The sequence below is a fragment of the Alligator mississippiensis genome, chromosome 14 (assembly GCF_030867095.1).
Source record: "Alligator mississippiensis isolate rAllMis1 chromosome 14, rAllMis1, whole genome shotgun sequence".
NCBI classification, from domain to species: Eukaryota; Metazoa; Chordata; order Crocodylia; family Alligatoridae; genus Alligator; species Alligator mississippiensis.
The window spans coordinates 17,078,526-17,097,512 of record NC_081837.1 but is presented as its reverse complement, the minus strand read 5'-3'; the positions used below and the strand labels follow the sequence as shown (position 1 = coordinate 17,097,512).

Below are 18,987 nucleotides of genomic sequence, written 5' to 3'. Positions count from 1 at the left end.
CCACATTGGGGTGCAATTCAGCCAGGTATGACAGAACACACATGAACAAAGCACCTCTGGGATTCCTCTTACTCTGTATAGCCAACTCTGGCAAACTCCTGAATTTCCATTAAATAGCACTCTGTCATGCTGGTTAAAATTCAGCTCTCCTCGGAAAAGTGATATGGAAGCTCAAGGTTCCATAGATTTGCTTCCTTTTGTGAGAGAGGCTAATCTGCTCACTGGAGACCCACAAGGCCTGAGAGAGTCTGTTCCTCCTCTTGCACACTCCACAGAACTGTCTGTGAAACTTCAGCCTGTGACGAACATGCAGCTGTCCCTGTGGGCACACAGCTGTCACAGTTGGGAGTCAGGCATAAGAAGGAACAGAACCTAGTTTGACTGTCAGGGCCCAGCACTTCCTTGGAGAATGATCATGTTTGAGCTGGGATAGGCTGGATAGACATGACCAGCTACAAAGCTTTGTAGTACCTTTTCTACACCATCCCTCTAGTATCCCAGAGAGAGCAAAGCCACCTCTGCTGGACCAAACTGTGGGTTGCTGAGGAATGAAAAGCTGATAGCTTGGGAGCCCCCATCAAATGATGCTTTTTCACTGCTGTGGCACCGTGGATCTCTACTTAGACTGCACCGTGCAATGGCCTATACCAGCATGTTGCCAGGACCCTTCCTGGAGTAGACTCACCTCCTCTCTGCACTGGAAGATGAGTTAATGGTGCCTGGCTGCCAGCATGCATCCCTGACGTCCTGAGAAGCAGATTAGAACAGCTCGTCCCCATTAAGCTGTCAGTATTAATTTAGCGGAGCAGCTTATTGCTTGGCTCTGTTTTTTTCCTGTCCTGGTTGGGAATGGGCAGGCTGGGATTGACTTACCATGTATGTGTTTCCATCCCTTGCAGGAGCTGCTGAGTCTGAGGGTGACGCACACGCACACTGGGATGTCCCTGTACAACAACGGGGCCAAGATGCCTTCCCCCCAGGAAGCATCAAATGGCTTCTCTCAGCCTGGGGCCTCCGGCACCTGGCACAAGCCCGAGGAGGAGCTGCGGCTGGTAGAGCCTAGCTTGGTAAAGAAAGCTCATCGGGAAATCCTGGACCATGAGCGCAAGCGGCGGGTGGAGCTGAAGTGCATGGAGCTACAGGAGATGATGGAGGAACAAGGGTAAGTGATGTCTCTTTATGGACATGGCTTCATCCCTGGGCACCTTGCCTCATTCAGCAAAGTCCATTCCTCGTACCCACTGCAGGACCACTCACTTCTGCTCTGGGGTGGGTGCATATATACGCTAGCACCTACAGGATGCAACATCAATAGAGCCAGCCATAAAGTCATTCTCAATTTTTCATGCAGTGGGGGCAGCAGCTGGAACCCCATGGCCACCTGCCTGCCCAATTTCCAGCCCTCTGAACTCTGTTGCTTCCCTCTGGTACCCACCCCACTGCATTCCCCACATAATCATCCTGAGACTTGGAAGCCCCTTGTCAAGAAGGCCTAGCATTTTAATGGTGCTGTAAATGGACAAAATACAAGAGAAATGTAAGGGGAAATGAGCAAAAAGGTGAACTGGAAGCAAAGCTGCTTTGTCTGCATTTGTGTACTTACAGATTAGATTTTCTACAGCACACACTCATATGACTTAGGAGCACTGGGAGGGTTTGTGCTCCTCTGTCACTTATTCACGTGCCCAATGTTCTAATTAGAATGCGTTGGAGCAGACTTAATTGAGTCTGCTGGAGCATGCTAATTAATGTGCTCCAGCAGCCTCCACGTCACATGTATTCAATGCTCCCGTGCTTCAAAATGGCAGTGGGAGCGCTTTAACTAAAGTTCATTGAACAAGCTCCCCTGCTGCCATTTTGAAGCATGGGATGCTGAATACACCAGACACTGTGGGCACTTTAATTAGAGCAGCTCCAGAGAAGCACTTAAATTAAAATGTCCCCCCACCCCAGAGCACGTGTAAAGATGTCCTAAGCACCTACTTAGATCCTGGGTATGGATTCAAACTCTAGGCTCGTCTCTCCCTGTAAGGAGGGCTGACTCCTGCTACCTTCCAAGGATGACACTAAGATACAAAGGCCCAAGAGTTTTGTCCCAGACCACAGAGTAAATTGGAGCCAGGTTTAGATCTCAGAGCTGTACACAGCCCTGCTGGCTGCACTGTGGCCTGGTGACCTTTCTTCTGCTCAACAAAAGGATTATAGGTGGGAACACAATGGGGAAGATGAAGCAGCAGGAAGAGGTTGAGAGTAAAGCATAATCCACTTGGCGATTTCCCTCCTTTATGTGGTGGTATCATTGTAAGCCTGGGAAAGAACCAAGGCTAACCTGCTGATATCAAAGTTGTCTCAGAACTGAGCTGTCTTCCTACCTGATGCTACCTAGTCTGCTACCACATGTGTCCTAGAGCACAGCAGGTCCTCCTAGGAGTGTAGCAGCCACCATATTGGCTATGACCATTCCTCTCCAAATCTTGCTGCTGACATGCCTGACCTCTGTCCAGCAGGTTTCTTTCCTCCTTTTCCTCTCCTGTGTTCTAACAGAACTCTGCTGCCCTGCTCCTGCTGAGATCTAAACCAAGGTACATTTGGGTCAGCTTTTCCTGACTCTGCTCCAGTGGGGCATGCTGCAGAGACAAATCTGCACAGGCAGCCCAACAGAGGGGCATTGAGACATGTCATCAGTCCTCCTTGTAATGGCTCTGTGTTTCCTTGCCCCACTCCGAACCTGATAAGTAGCCGCTGCCTCCTAGTTTTTCATGATCTCTCCCTGTTAGTTCTCAGGGTAACCATATGAATCCTCCATGCACAACTTTTCCTTTCCAGTTCTTTCTTTTTTCTCCCAGTTTTTTTCTGGCAGCTCCTTACCATAGGCATTTCTCCAGCTGGGCAGACAGACAAAAGGTCATCTGCTCTATAAACACCCAGAGCTGTTAGCTTTGGGCATTAAACACGTGCTGAAAGACTCTTCCATCTGAGGAGACTAGTCCAGGGAGCTCTGATGCACACCCAGCTTCATGCCAGGTGCAATGCTTGGGAGTATGAAGGCCTGTGTATTTTAGCAGAGCTCTGATGAGCCTGGAGAGTGCAGCCTAAGTGCCACCCCTGGACCTTCACTCAGGGGCAGTGTCCAGCAGATGGAGGTTAGGACAACATCCAGGTTATATCAGGGAGTTGTGGAGGTATTGAATCTGGAGAAGCTGGAGGTTTTGCTCTGCTTTAGGAAAAGAACCAGTTGAGTGTATTTCAAGACGAGACATAGGATTCTTCAATTGGAATCATCCCCATGATCCACCTGGCCCTGCCTGCCTCTGGCAGTGGTTGATGACAGATGCTTCAAAGGAAAGTGTTAGATCCCCGCAGCACCTACAGTGGGACAGTCTGCTCCGTGGGATAGGCCCTAATAGTTAGAGGCTGGTTTTAAACCTGAAGTATGTGGTCTTACATCCTTTCCAAGAACCCACTGACATTAGTTGTTACTACTCCAGATGTTCTCATGAGCCAGGAACATACTGCGCCCAGCCTTGGACCTTGCTAAGTTCTTATGCATGTGGGGCATCCTGTGGTAGTGAGTTCCACCATCTATTCATATTCAGCGCCAACTGTTTCTTGCTTGGTTTAAATTCTTTGTATAGAGTTGAGGGGGATGGGGAGTATGAGGCTCAGTGAGAAGGGTGGATGGGAAGCCTGAAGGTGTTTGCGAGTGACTGGGCTGTGGATATGGTTGCCATTTGCTAAAATGTTTTGCTTCCCACTCGCCACGTTATCATCGTTATCATTTGTCAATAGTGGATTATACTGCTATGATACAATAATAATATTGCAACACAGCACTACAATCCATGATTGCCAAATATGGTGATAACAACAACAATAAATAATATCAATAACAGCAGCAACAACAATAATAGTAATATGGTTTGTCTTTTTTAGAGGTCTTTGCCATTACAAAGAACCAGTCCCAAGGTTCTCATATACGTAGGGCATGTCTCTACAGCTTCCTTGGTACTCTTGGGCACTGCCAAAAAGCCTGGCACTGTCCACGTGGCCCACAGAGCACCAAACCCAGAAATGAGTAGATGAAGCTTCCGAGTCCCCTCTCCTCCCCTCCCCTCCCCCAGCTGCTGCTCTGGAGCACACCACAGACAGAAGTGATCCCAGAGCAGCTTCATCTTCTTGCTCCTGTATTTGATGCAGCCAAGCAGGCGCAGGTGGGTGGGGCATGCTTTAAGGAGCATGACAGAAGTAGTGTAGACAAGTGGTGCTCAACCTGAGGTCCTGAGGGGCTTGTCACTGCTGTTATAGATGTAACTTCAGGAACTAGATTTTCAAGAGAGCTCCACAGTCAGGGGGCAGGTAGGTGGGTGCTGAGCACTTGAACACCTGGCCCTGAGCCAGAGTGGATCATGCAAAATGGGGGTCCTCCTGTCAAAGTGACTCTGCTGGGGCACTTCTGGCCTAGCAATGCTGATCTGTTTGTTGCATGTCCCTCCAGCTGGGAGACCCCTGTGAGGAGATTTTCAGAGGTCACCTTTAAGGAAGGGAGGACGGAAGCGTATGGGGAGCCTGGATACCCCTGCTACCCCTGGGTGGTTCTCCTGTTCCACAGGGATAGTGCTGTCAGCACAGTTCTCTGGCTGTGAATTAATAGCTGGGAGGTAACTGGGAGGTGTTCCTGATTCAGGGGCTGTGAGCAAACTAATGCTCTGTTCCTCTGGGGAGGTGCTAAGAGGTATCCATTCCACAGAGCTTCTCCCAGAGAGGTTTCCTGCTGGTGCCTATCAAGGCTTCACAGGCCTTTGAGATGGAAAAGGCTTATTCCATTACCTAGCCCATCACCCTGCCAGTGCACATTGTCCCTTAGAAGAGCATTTGACTTTATCTATGTGTTTTGTTGCCTTCTGCAACAGGTGGGTACAGGGTTGGGGCCTCCAGGCATGGGGAATTCTGCTGTGCTTCCCTTTTCCTAGCTACAACATGGAAGTGGGGAGATAGACTTTGCTTCTGAAAGTGCTCCGGGACACACAGAGGTCTTCTTGGTTACTTTATAGCCCTGCCATGACATTTTGGGTTCCAAACCACTGCTAGAATAACAGTAAACAACAAGCAAATCCTAGAACCCAAAGCAAAGGAAACCAGAAGGAACAACAGCATTTCCCTCTGCACTTTCGTGGTGAGAGGTTAGCAGAAGAACCCTGCTACCATTTTGCATTACTGTTGAGGCCCTGTTGGTAGCAACGCTCAGCTCCAGATTGGAACAGTTAAGGCCACATTTTCCAAAGAGCTCAGCATGCCCAGATCCACAAAGATATTTTGCTGCTCAGCCCCGATTTGTGTAAGCGGTGGCCAGACTATTCTCCATGGTCCCAGGGGACAGGACAAGATTCATAGATTCCTGTCCCAGGGATCAGGACAAGAAGTAACAGTGTTAAATTGCAACAAGGGAAATGTAGGTTGGATCTTAGGAAGAACTTTCTAGCTACGAGGGTGGTTAAAAGCTTGGATGAGATTGTTTAGACAGGGAAAATTCTGCCATAAGCAGGGGATTGGATCAGATGAGCTCCTGAGGCCCTTTCCAGCTCTATTTTTCTATAATTCTAAATGCCACCGAGGCTCTGTGTATTGGGTAAAATCTGGCATAATATCACAGCATGTATAAATGCAGTACTCACGTTCACAGATCTCCAAGCTTCTCCCTTCTGCATTTCCCAGCTTGGTTTTTAACTCCACAGCCTTCCTGTTGGGTAGATTTTGCATTTAATGCACTTAATGTTTTGGGAAGGGAACAAGAAACTTTCACCCCTAATGGAAAAGATCCACTTAAGAAATCCTGTCACCCTTGATTAAACAGTCAACAAGCCAGACTGTGAGTGTGAGACAGGAGGCAGTTTAGAAACAGATCTAGCAGAAGGAGCAGGCAGCATTTAAGGGGACAATTGAGCATCTAAGTCTCTGCTCAACCTTTTATGTTGCCAAGTAATTTAGTTATAGAAAAGCAGATACCATTTGCTCTTAGAAGGCACCCTTAGCTGCGTGGATTACACTTGTGACCTGTTCCTTCTGGACCTCCCCATAAATACATATAATATGATTCCTAATGCAGGAGCACAGAGAGCCCCCAAGCTAGCATCATGTGCCAGATACTGAACATCCTCATAGACAGAGATGTTCTCAACCCCAAAGAGCTCACCAGCTGAAAGGGTTGGGAGACAGTGAGGCTTTCTACCCCACTTTGATACATGGGGGATATAGGTGCAGAGGGATTAAATCCAGGATCATTCTGGGAGTTTGTAGCAGAGGAGGGAGTTAACCCTAGGTAGACTGGAACATGAAGTGAAGAATCAGCTCTCTAGAGTCCCCAGACAGTGCCTAGTCCAGGGGTGGGCAAAATGCGGTCTGGGGGCTGAATGCGGCCTGCCAGGACATTCTATCTGGCCTGCAGGGCCCCTAAAAAAATTAATATTTATCTGCTCTGTGCTGCCTGTCATGCGGCCCTCAATGGCTTGCCAGAACTCAATAAGTGGCCCTCTGCCCAAAATAATTGGCCACCCCTGGCCTAGTCCATGTACTGCTGAACCAACTGATGAAACACCACCCCTTAGCACCCACATAGAGTTTTCCCTGTTGGTCCAGCTAATCTGGTCTCCAGCCACTGCTCAAGGCTAACCTCTATGCTGTTTCTCTTGCCAATATTTTCCACTACTTTATTGTTCAGTGATAGCACCACTGCAGGGAGGAGGGAATATCTTATGGCCCCCACAGGCAGCTATTTCATGCCCTGAAGCCTGGCATTTAGTTGCTCTTCCCTCATCTTGCTTAACCACAAGTACTATCAGTGCCCATGAGATTATCCAGCCCTTTGGACTCACTCCTGTCACTGAGCAAGCAGTCACTTTATGAAGGTGTGTTTTGGGGGGTGGACTTCTCACAAGGAAGTCCAGCCTGAGGTCCAGGGCTGAGTTGAACCTCAGAGGCCTCCTAAAGGGACCAGCTGGGCCTTGGACCCTCTCCTTCTCTCCCCACCCCCACTCAGCCTGGCAGCTGACTGAGGTACCATTTGCAGGGTTGAATTCTCCCAGCTGGCAGGTTGCTGCATGTATTGCCTTTTATTGGCTGCAGATTCAATTTCATGAAGTGTCGCCTTGCTCTCGTATTACAGGACAGCATAAAGAGGAGGGACTGATCTGTGTTTGAGTCCCTCAATCATTCCCTCTGCCTTGGTCAAGTCCCTTCTAACTCATCTCCTTAATAAGCCAAATGGCCCTAGTTCTGGCAGTTTCTCATCACACCAAAGGCCCCACTAAGCCACTTCTTAGTTGAATTTCTTTGTGGGTTGAATTAAAGCAGCTTCCCTGGTCTGCAGCCTCTCACATGGCAGCTAATGCAGAAGGAGTGGGTAGTGAGTAGGAGGGTGCTTTGGCCTCAGTGAATGACACTGTGGAGACCCCAGAGGAATGCTATGTCCACTGACAGCATCTGCATATGAAAAAAAAAGACTAAGATGTTGGAGAGAGGAGTCCCAGCAGCAATTTCAGGGCTGGGGAAAGTGTCTTCCAGAGTGGAGCTTAAAGAGCAAAATGTGTTTAGCTTATTAAAAAAGAAACTAAGGTGCAATTGGATTGCAGCAAAACAAGCATCCTTCCCTAGCGTGAGAGAAAACACTAGGTGTGAAAGGGCCTGGTAATCTCACAGAGACAGATAAAGAAGGAGTCGGCAGCTGGAATCAAAATCCCTATGCATTCATGTTGGAAAATCAAGCCCAGCTCAATAATGGTGAGGACAGTTAACTTCCAGCGCTACCTTCCAAGGGAAGTCAGATGTTCTGTGTCTCTTGACATCTTCAAGATGGGAGGATTGGCTTTGATCAAGCACAAGTGACTGGGTTGAGTCTGGGGGTAGCAGGGTAAAATCCCCTGGGTTCTGCAGAAGTTCAGGGTAGATGGCTTTGCAGTCCTTTCTGGTTTTAAAAGTTGTGAGGTAGGCCTGTGCGAAGCAGAAAGTATTTGCTTTGGATTTGGATTTGGCCGATTCAGAGGGACAGTGATTCAATTTGCTGATTCAAATCACTGTCCTGATTCAATTTGGATCTGGAGATTCGGCGCCGATTCAAAGATTCGGCCATAAACTAAATAGGCAGCAATCCTCAACCATGCTGGACACAGCTGCCTCCAGCTGGGAAGTCTGTTGTGGTGGGCGGAGGGGGGAGGGAAGGGGCATGGGGGGGAGCAGATCAATGTCCTCACAGTGAGGGAGGGATTGGGGCTGGGGTTGGGGCTGGGGCTGGGACAAGCTGCCCAGCCTGGACGGGGGGGGTGCTCAACTCGAGGAGGGGGGCTCCTGCCACTGTGTGCTGCTGGTCTGGGAGCTGCTCTTCTGGTGGCTCCTCCTCCAGTTCAGGAGGGCATGGGAGCGGACATGTGCCCTCGAATAAGGATGGGGTGGGCTGGGCTGGGCTGCACTCCAGATGGGCAGCAGAAGGCACTGGGAGCTGGGGCTATGCCCTCCTGCTGCTTGCCCAGCCAGGGAGGGGAGGTGCAGGACAGTGCTTCTGTGTTGCCTCAGACAAGCAGCGCTGTGGCCAGGCATTGTTGGTGCCTGCCACTTTAAGGGCTGAGCCAAGCAGCCAGCAGGTGCTTGATTGTGGCGACCATTTTAGATCTCTGGCCGCCTGTATAAATGGAGCAGTTTGCTGCTGGCAGCCTGGGCAGAAATATTGCCTGGCTGCAAGGCTGCATGCAACATCCTGGAGGTAAGGGCAGGAGCTGTAGGGGGTGGTTTGGAGGCTCCTGGTCCTGGGCATGACCTAAAACTGCACCCTGCCGGGAGTGGGTGGCTTGGTGGGGCTCTCAGTGGCGCAGGAGCCCCCAGAAAATACCAGGCCAGTTACCACCCCAGTGAAAGGCGGGTCGGCGTGCCTTAACCCCAGCTCCCACAACCAGGTAGGTTAACCCATAATTGGGCCAAGAAAGAGGACCTAAGTTAGAGAGGAGGCTAGAGACTCATAGACCTGACTTGAAAACGCTCGAGTGGTCAATGCTGGGGCCAGGACTGGAAGGGTCAAAAGGGCCAGGGGCCCACCGTGAGGGATGCCCAGAGATGAGGGCCTGGGGTTTCCGACTGGCCTTGGAGGTGAGGCCAGGGCCTGTGTGGCCAAAGGTCCTGGGGAGACCACACCCAAGAGGGGGAACAGTTCAGGGAGCTTGGCAGCCCAGAATGAGGGTGGAGTAGGCCACCTGATTGGAGGGATCCATTTGGGGTCTGGATTGGAGGATTCTGGGGCCCAGTGTAGGGCCGGTGAGGTTAACATCTGTGGATGCCATCTGCAAGGCTTGGGCTGCGGTGTAGGGGAGGAACGGAGCTGCAGAGAGCACCCCGTGGCATCGGGGGAAAAAATGGGCAGCCTCCTGCCTAATTAACAACATAATTATATAACAACAAGGCATGGCAGGAAAGGAGGCAGGTGGTTGGCCCAGAAACAGGTGGACAGGCCAATGGCAGATTAGCCCTGAGAAGGCCCCCTGTTACAGGCACGCAGCAGCGAGTGCCACTCCAGCCTCCCCACGCTTCCCGGACAAGCCATGGCTTCACCCCAGCTGGGCGAACAGTGGCAGGGCATGGGGGTGAGCACATGCACCCAGATCGGGGCAGGGCTGGTGCCAAGGGATCTGGGGAATTTTAGGGTCGCTGCAACACCCCCATAGTCTCTGCTCCACTGCGCTCTGCGCCTACTCCCATGCCCTCCTGGACTGGTGGCAAGAGTTGCCAGAGAAGCCACCAGAACAGCAAGTCCCTGACCAGCAGCACACAGTGGTGTACAGCCCCACTCCACAAGTCCTCCACACTTTCCCCCCACTCCCCCCCGCCCGCCCTAGCTGGGTAGCTTGTCCTAGCCCCAGCCTCAATTCCTCCTTCACTGTGGGGGCATTGATCTGCGCCCCCACACCTCTTCCCTCCCCCCTCTGCCCACCACAACAGATTTACCAGCTGGAGGCAGCTGTGTCCAGCGTGGTCGAGGACTGCTGCCTGTATAATCTATGGCCGAATCTCTGAATTGGTGCCGAATCTCTCCAAATCAAATTGGAGTCTTCTGAGTTGATTCAGACCTTTTAATGGGTCTCCCAGTTCAATTTGGAGTCAGAGACTCGGCCACCGAATTGGGCTGAATCTCCTTCGAATCAAATTGGCTACCAAAGCTTCACACAGCCCTACTGTGAGGGCTTCCAAAAGATATGGAAAGGGAAATACATTTCAAATCCCCTGGACTGCACCCCTCTGCAGCACCCAGCTAACCTGGAAACTTGTCTACGCTGCCCTAGTATGGTGCCAGGGAGCACTGCTCCTCATGTACTACCTCCCAAGCCAGAAGTGGTGTAGCCAGCCTAGTGAGGTACTTGCTATAAACCAGTGAGCTCTTCTCAGAGACTTATTGGTGTGCAACCAGTACCCAGTGCCACACTAAGCCAGCTACCTGACTTCCAGTTCAGTTCGGAAGTGTGAAGGTGGTGCTGATTGCACTGAGGAGCTCGCTCACGCCATACTGAGATGGTGTGGACATGCCCCAACACTCTCCTGAAAATAGGCCTGATGTCTTTGCAAAGGAAGAAGGCTACTGTTTCTAAGAGCCGCATCAACCCCTAGTCTCCTGGTTGGCAGAGCGGACTGCACCAGGGGAGCTGGTATAAACTCAGACCCTCCTGGAGACAGACAGGGAGGCATAACTCTCCTGGGCTAGGTCACAGACAGCTGGAAAGCAGCGACAGGTTTGGCCTCTGACCCCAGTACCACTGACTGTTCCCTATCTCAGCACTTGCCTCTGCCTGGCATTTGAAAGCCGCTGCCTCACTTGGGCTCTGGCAACCTATAGCATTGCTATAGCAAAGTTCCTTTGCCTGGCCCACAGTCCCTGACTTCAAAGGAATACATTAACTCTGTGTGTGCATGTGCACGCCTGTGTGTGCGCCTGCCACACGCCCACTGAATACTAAACTGCCTCCACTAACGACCCGAGAGAAAATTCAGACAGCATCTTCACTGCGCGGGAGTGTTCATCTTCCACACTGTTCTCAGAAAACTTCCCCCCAGCATCAGCCTGTCAGCCTGCAGCACAGCAGAGTACAGACGCTAAAGATAATTGCCTTTCCAGTCCTAGGGAGGCTGTTGTAGCAAGCATTTCCCTGTCAGGGGTATTCTGTTTCCCCGTGAGATAAGTGTTGGCTCCTCCTGGGGTGCACATTGCAGTGTCCCAGGTGGGGTGTGGGCTGCTTTGGTCAGGAGCTTTCGGGAAGAGGGAGTGGGTGAAAGGAGTGTTTGCTGGTGTGGATGTGAGGAAAGGGTGGTGAATGGAGAGATACTGAAAAGGAAGGGAAGAGAGAGAAAAAGGGAGGAAAGGAGGATGAGAGGGGAGAATTGGGGTTGGAGGTGTAGGGACAAGCCTTTCCTCCCAAACATGTGTTTGTTGAAAGCAAATGGGCAGAAACTAGGAGCCCAGATTAAAGCAGTTGGTATCAGTGAGGACCAGGAAGGCAACCAGGATGGAGGGACTGCACATGATGGAGGTAGGAGGGGACAGATGGGGGCCAAGGGCCCAAAGGAATCGCAGACTAGAGTGGTACGGGATGGCATGAACGGTGGAGCCGTTACTGGTTGCTGGTTCCTGTGCTAACGGCTGCCTTCCAGGTCCTCCACAGAAAAAACTGTTCACTTGCATCGGTTAATGACCTAGGGCCTCTAGCAGCTTGGCAAAAGGAGGTGGGATTACCTAATGGATAGAGCATTAGTATAGGAAGACAAGAAACTATAACCTCACCTTTGTCATGTGATCTTGGCCAAGTCACTTCACCTCAGTCTCAGTGAGCTTCTGCCCTCCCTTTGTTTATCTGTGCCCTCTTCAAAGCAGAGGAGTGCTTCTCATATGCATGTACAGTACCTACCACACTGTGGCTTCAGGTTCCTACTACACTGATACTATAGTACTGGCCAAGCAGGCTCAGTTTCTGCCAGTTTGTGTTGGACAGAGCAAGTTTTTATACATTGCTTGCAGAGAGGAATGCTCACATCCACCCCATGCCAGTCACTCTTCCTTTGTGTAAGGGGAAAAATATGCATGAAATTGGAAAATGCTTTGTTTCTCACCACATGGGTGAAAACCCGGAACTTCAGGAAGTTCTCCACAGAGCTCAAAGAGTTGGCCCACTGGGAAATATGCACAGAGCTCCTGCAAAGAACAGTTGGGGTTAGCCCTACTTCATTCTCCTCCAACACACTACAGGGCAACATGATTGTCTCAAAGGCCATAGGAGCTGCAACCCTAGCACTGAGCCTGGTCCATGGAGACTGTCAACTTGGCTCAGGGGGGGGCCACTACCTGATGGTGCTTCTGGGTATTGCCCATCGCTTGGCTGCTCTAGGGCTGTAGAAGAGCCCTGTACAGTACACAGGGCTTTGCTGTTGTAGGGACATTCACAAGTGCCAGGCTGCAAACACAACTTTACCGTTGTAAGGTTTCTCTGAAGCACTGTGTTTTTCCCATTCATGTGCTGGCATGGACTCACTGATGACTCTTAGTTTGTCACTACCCAGAGTTTGTTCAAGGAGAAGTAGAAATTCCATTTGGAGAAAGCATGTGGGAAGAATTACACAGAAATGGCTCCTACAGAGTCGTGTATAACCGTTAGAGGAGCAGTGATAGGGGCAAGAGGTCACATGAAAGTGGATCCAAAATATCTTAAGAAGAGTGATAGCAGAAACTAGGATAGACTAGAATGGCATAGAACAGAGTGGTGCCTTTTGACTTTTTGAGTGGAAAGCAGTGAGAGGGGATGGGGAGAGAGCCCTGGAAAAATGGTTCTGGTATTACCTTAATTTTCCGTTAACCTGGAGGGGGGAAGGTTGCATAGGATGAGAAGGGAGCGCAGGACTGCATCTCTCTCTGCTGTTCAGCATACACTTTCAGTCACCCAAGCTGTATCTGTACTGCAATGGGAAGAGGTATGAGTGCAGTGGTTATAGACAGCCCTGTGCTATCTCTTACCCTGCCAGCTCAGATACCAAGAACAGGGAGGCCCAGAACAGTGGCACAGTGGAACAGTGGCACAGAATTCAGCACGAGCTACTGATACAAGTGCGTTCCCAGGGTCCCAGGCAGATTGAAGCTCAGGCCATTGAGTCTGCCCTAAATCAGACCTACTTGGGGAATGACCCGCCTCCTAACTGCTGGGCTGACAAAGCTTTTGAGGCCAAAAAAAGAATGAGCATCCCCAAAGAGTCACAAGGAAAAGGAGAGGCTGAGGGTCATTAACAGGAAATATAAATATATTCGCAAGAGCTGATGAAAACTGTTTGCAGCGTACAGTGTCATGTGGAGTCTGCAGTCCAGGCTGTGTAGTAGAGAGGGGCTGGATGGGCTGTGATTAAACACACTGGCATACAGGAAGTTAGCACCACGCTTGTTTGTGATAATATCTCACAAAGCTGTGGATGCAAAAATAGAAGTTAAGAATGTGCCGGCCCATCTGTTGCTTCCTGTTTGTCCTGATGTCCAAGCTCTGAGAACATCAGCGGCATCAATTATCCACTGCAGCAAATGTTTGTATCATCCGGATGGTGGTTTTTTTTCTTTCCAGAAGTGAAAGTAATATATTTGTTTATTCCAAATGGGATGTATGGGGCTCCTGGCTTCAACAGCACCTCTCTGGTTCTTTCTCTCCTTGTTCCTAACATATCTCTAGTCTGGCTTTACCTACGCTACCTGTCTACCTGTCTTATTTTTCTAATCTCTTATCCATTTACCCATTTAATTTGCCTTTATCAAATTGTGTCTATTGGTTAGATTTGTGTTATTAAATAATTTGGAAATGCTTAGAAACTCAAGTAATGAAGACCATGTAAGTGGGTGGGTAGCTGGGGCGTTGGTAGGTAGATGTCTGTCTGTCTATCAAGGGAATAGGACTCCTGATTTTTAGATCCCTACGCTCTGGATTTGCATTTGCATTCATTACCTTCCCTTCTCAACAGCACACACTGTCTGGTTCACAGCACACATGGGCAGAGGAGCTTGTCCCTTCACAGGACAGAGGGTGAGCCTCAGGGGTGGAATTCGTTGGCAATCTGTAGCCTTGGCAGCAAGCCAGCACTGATACGGGCAGTGAGCAGTGCACACCCATGGTCGATCCATTTCAGTGCAATGTTCGCTGCACATGGGACCTAGTGGCTGTTGGATGGGAAGAGCAGGGTACAGCTGTGAAGTGGGTGGTGCTGGTTGGGACCTGGCCTCAGGGTGATGCACTGATAACGTTAGTGGATCTCCTCGGAGATTCCCAAGGTGCCTCCTCCTGCTGTAACCAAGGAAAGCTGGTGCTAGTAGACCCACCAGCTCCCTTCTCTTTGGGAGCACACTAGGAGACACAATGGCTGTGTCCTTTTGCTCATTTACCACAGCTAAACATGTTCCCTGCCACCGTCCACTCTCAATGATGCAGCCCCTGCTGGTCAGCATCACAGACTTCCCCCATGTTTGTGCAGCCTGACAGCTTTAAACTGTCCATTACAGTTTTCAAAAGCCCCTTCATCTTCCTCTTCCTCCAAAGATTTGCCCCCAGCCCCACTCTCAGCTCCTGCCATCAATCAGACAGGTTCCTGCTAGTGTGTCAGAAGCTGGCCTAATTAGGCCACCAGAGAGAAGCTGAATCACAACAAGGCCTCTGGGGGGTTGGATTTTGTTCTTATTTGAGGAATCCTCTTAAGTGGAACCTCCAAGAGGAGGCAGCTCAGTGTGGAGAGGCCTCTGGGGATGTGGAGCCTGCATTATTGCTGACTTCCACTGGAAGGTTTGGCTCTATGGCCCGGGACCACTCTGTGGTCTGTCTCCCCATCCCAGCTCAGCCCCACTGGGAGGCACTTCACCTGGAAACATCCCCCCCAGGGCCAGCTGCCTTTGTGTTTCAGCAGCTGCTCCCCAGTCACAGCACATCATCAGCGCTAGTTCCCTGGAACACTCTTAGGATCATAGGAAAGTAAGGCTGGAAGGGGCTTGCAAGGATGTCTACTTTAGCCCCTGCTCAGGGGAGGATCATCCCTGACTAAATCATCCTAGTCAAGTGCCTGCTCTTGAAAATTTCCAGAGATGGAGCTGCCACAACTTCTCTAGGGAGCCTATTCCAATACTTGACCACCCTTATAGTCACCAAGTTCCTCCTAATCTCCAACCTAATTCCTCTGCTGTGGCTTGAGTCAGTTGCTCCTAATTTTGTCCCCTCTAGCCACAGAGAATAGTCTATCTCCAGTCTTTCTTTAATCACCTTTCAGGTATTTGAAGACGGTTATCAAAATCACACCCCACCCCTGTCTTCTCTTCCTCAGATAAATAACCCTAGTTCTTTCAGTCTTTCCGCATGAATCTTGCCTCCCAGGCCCCTAATCACTTTTGTCATTCTGTGCTGGACTCTTTCCAACCAGTCCACATCCTTCTTGAAGTGTGGGGCCCAAAACTGGAGACACTGCTCCAGGTGAAGCCTCACCAGTACTGAATAGAGTGGAATAATCACTTCCCTTGCCTTGCAGATGACACTCCTGTTAATACAACCCAGAATTGTATTGCCTTTTTTTGCTACAAGAGTACATTGTTGGTTCATATTCAGTTAGGGTCCAGTGTAACCCCCCAGGGCCTTCTCTACAGTACTTCAGCCTAGCCAGTCATTCCCCAGTCTATATTTGTGCATGCAATCATTCTATTTCAAGCGCAGGCTTTTGCCCTACCCTCCAGAGCATCTGTGGCTCCACCCAAAAATGGCAAATTCACTGACTCCTCATCTCCATCAACCATGAGCCTCTGACATTTCCTCCTAGGCAACCCATGTGAACTAGTTTTTAGGCCTGCCTTATCTGTGAAATGGGATTTATGGGTAGTTCAGGACCCTCAACTGAGACACAAGCTATTTAACCTTGTTCACAGCATTACTAAACCTAGAGTAACAATTCAAAGTTGTTCAACACAGGGCAGTGGGTCCTCTCCAGCCTCTGTCTGAAAGATGTGTCCTTAGGTCTTGGGAAGTCCACATGACAAGGCGAGCTTCAGGAATTATTGCTAGCTGGCATACTACTATTGAGGCCATTTTAATGCAAATAGACTTATTAATATTAATCACCTACCGCTTCCCTGTTTTGACTCTGTTTTTGGAGCACTTTCAAAGAGTTTCAGATTAAATGCATAGCTGTGTATTTCTGTGTAGGCAGGTGTCTCTAATCTCAAGGATGGAAGTGGTGCCTGCGGTTCTGCCTGGGCCCAGCCCATGGCACTGCCGCTTCTCTAGGCTGAGGCCTGTACATATGTAGGGCCAGGCCCTGTTGCCAGCAAGTTCTGAAGCACTGTAGCGTTCCCCTATGTTTGGAATAAGAAATAGCTAAGCCAGGGATATGCACAGGGGGCAGGGCGGCCATTAGGGACCCAATCCTTGTTGGGGCAGTGCAGCCCTGGCCCCTTCCCTGCCCCTGCTCCAAGGTATGTGTGCACCTACCGCCAGCAACAAGCTGGGCCAGGACTCTGTGAACCCTGATGCAGCTGCTTGCAGCCTCCCCACTGCCTGCTGTGAGCAGCCCAGGCTCTGTGGCAGGTGGCAGGGGCCTGCCCATAGCCCTGACACAGCCAAAACAGGCTTGCCCAGAGCCTGCCTCCTGGCTCTGGCAGGCAGCCAGGAGGTTGCAAGCAGATACATTGGGGTCTGCAGAGCTCCAGCTTGGCTTGTTGCTGGTGGCAGGTGCATGCATGCCTCAGGACAGATGGCAGGGAAGGGGCTGGGTCCTCACTGCCACAGCAAGGATCGGGCCCCTCGTGGCTCCCCCACCATCTGCCCCTGACACACCAACATCTTACAAGTTGAGGTTGCAGGTGTTTTTGGCACTGCCCAAAAATGTTGCCGACCCCTGAACTAAGCTGATCTCTGGGGAAGAACTCTCTAGCACACAACATACCAGATACTCCTATCCTTCACTCCCACTACACATACACACACCACACTTCCCTTATCCAACACACACCTCCACCCCCAAAAGGTAATACTGTCAGCCTGCATATACAGCTCTCCAATACCCACCACCCACCCTACATACACCTCTCCATTCCACTCCCCTCCCCCTCCACCAGGGGCGACGCGTAGGGGGTGCACACAGGTGCACGCGCACCCCCTGCGTGCAGCAATGCACCCCCTGCAAAAAGGCGACAGTTCCTAATTGCCCCTGGCCACCGCTGCCGGAAGCACCTGCGGGTGGTCACCGACCATTGGTCAGTGCTCACCACCCCCCCCCCCCGCCCGCCAACAGTGCGGGCGGCATCTGTGGAAGCTCCCCACTCATTGCCGCCATGCTCCCGCTGGCACAGCTGTGGCCCCCCAGCCGCCGGGGGCACGTGCCCTTCATGCCCTCCAAACACACCCTTCTCTAACCACCCCATAACCATGACACCCCATAACACACACCCCTCTCTAACCACCCCATACACCAAGCCTTCCTTAGCCCCAGGAGTGTTTATCAAACAGGATGGAGCCTGGATTGTCCTTTCTGACTCTTCCGATGTCCCAGGTCCTTCATTTTATGCTGTCTCTTTTTTGTGTCCCTCTCCCTCTCCTTCCCAGTTACATGCTTCCCCCTTGGGTTTGAGCAGCCAAGACAGCATCTCCTGGTGTAGAGAGCTCCCTTTCAAGCATGATAGTGCAGAGTGGCAAGCAGTGGCTGCTGGGGGCTGGGACATTAGGCACTTTGCAGGGCCCCACGTGTGCAGCTTGTGCAGCCTGCTGATTTATGCAGGCTCTGGGAATAGCCAGACAGGCAGCTCCAGCAGACCACGGACGTTTCAGAGCAGAGACACAGTGTAATCGATGGGCTGACAGTGAGTGGAAGTGGCAGCCAGGATCTGTAGGGATGAGATCTGGAGTCACAGACAGCAAAGTCCCACCACTCATGCAGGTTTCTAACCTGTGTACAGGACCTCCACCTGACACAGGAGGTACATGGTCCCACTAGGGGGAATGCCATACTGGATCTGGTATTGGCAATGGGGGATGACATGCTAGGGGACCTACAGATTGGTAGCCATTTGGGGGACAGTGATCACCTAATAATAGAATTCACCATAAGACGGCGAGTGGGTAAGGTAACTAGTAGGGTGAAAGTGCTAGACTTTAGGAAAGCTGATCTCAATGCACTCAGGCGATTAGTCAAGGACACACTGCAGAGTAGGAGTTTTGAAGGGATGGGAGCCCAAGAAGGGTGGCTGTGCCTTAAGGAAACGATCCTTCGGGCACAAAGCAAGACGATCCCCGAGCGAGGCAAAAAAGGGAAAGGGGCCAGGAGGCTTCCATGGCTGACCAGAGAAATCCAGGGCAGCCTAAGGGCCAAAAGGGGAGCACATAAAAAGTGGAAACAATGTGAGATCACTAAAGATGAATATACCTCCTCTGCTCGTGCTTGTAGGGAGGCAGTTAGGCGGGCCAAAGCTACCATGGAGCTGAGGATGGCAAACCAAGTAAAAGACAATAAGAAATTGTTTTTTAGATATATAGGGAGTAAAAGGAAGGCCCAGGGAGGAATAGGACCCCTGCTAAATGGGCAGAAACAATTGGTGACAGACAGGGGGGGACAAGGCTGAACTCCTCAACGAGTTCTTTGCCTCAGTGTTCCTAAGCGAGGGGCACGACAAGTCTCTCACTGGGGTTGTAGAGAGGCAGCAGCATGGCACCAGACTTCCATGTGTAGATCCTGAGGTGGTGCAGAGTCATTTGGAAGAACTGGATGCCTTTAAGTCGGCAGGCCCGGATGAGCTCAATCCGAGGGTGCTGAAGGCACTGGCCAACATCATTGCAGAGCCACTGGCGGGAATATTCGAACGCTCGTGGCGCACGGGCCAAGTCCCGCAGGACTGGAAAAGGGCTAACGTGGTCCCCATTTTCAAAAAGGGGAGGAAGGAGGACCCGGGCAACTATAGGCCAGTCAGTCTCA

At 50.9% G+C, this 18,987-nt stretch overlaps 1 protein-coding gene across 1 annotated transcript in view; it reads left to right on the top strand.

Moving 5' to 3' along the window:
• The first annotated feature begins 902 nt into the window (after positions 1–902).
• Positions 903–18,987, top strand: part of SRRM3 (serine/arginine repetitive matrix 3) — an 80,871-nt gene continuing 62,786 nt past the window's right edge. Inside the window, exon 1 of the mRNA XM_059717104.1 lies at positions 903–1,162. Within this exon, the coding sequence (XP_059573087.1) occupies positions 939–1,162 (224 nt within the window). The 5' untranslated portion in view covers positions 903–938. The remainder of the gene's footprint in view (positions 1,163–18,987) is intronic.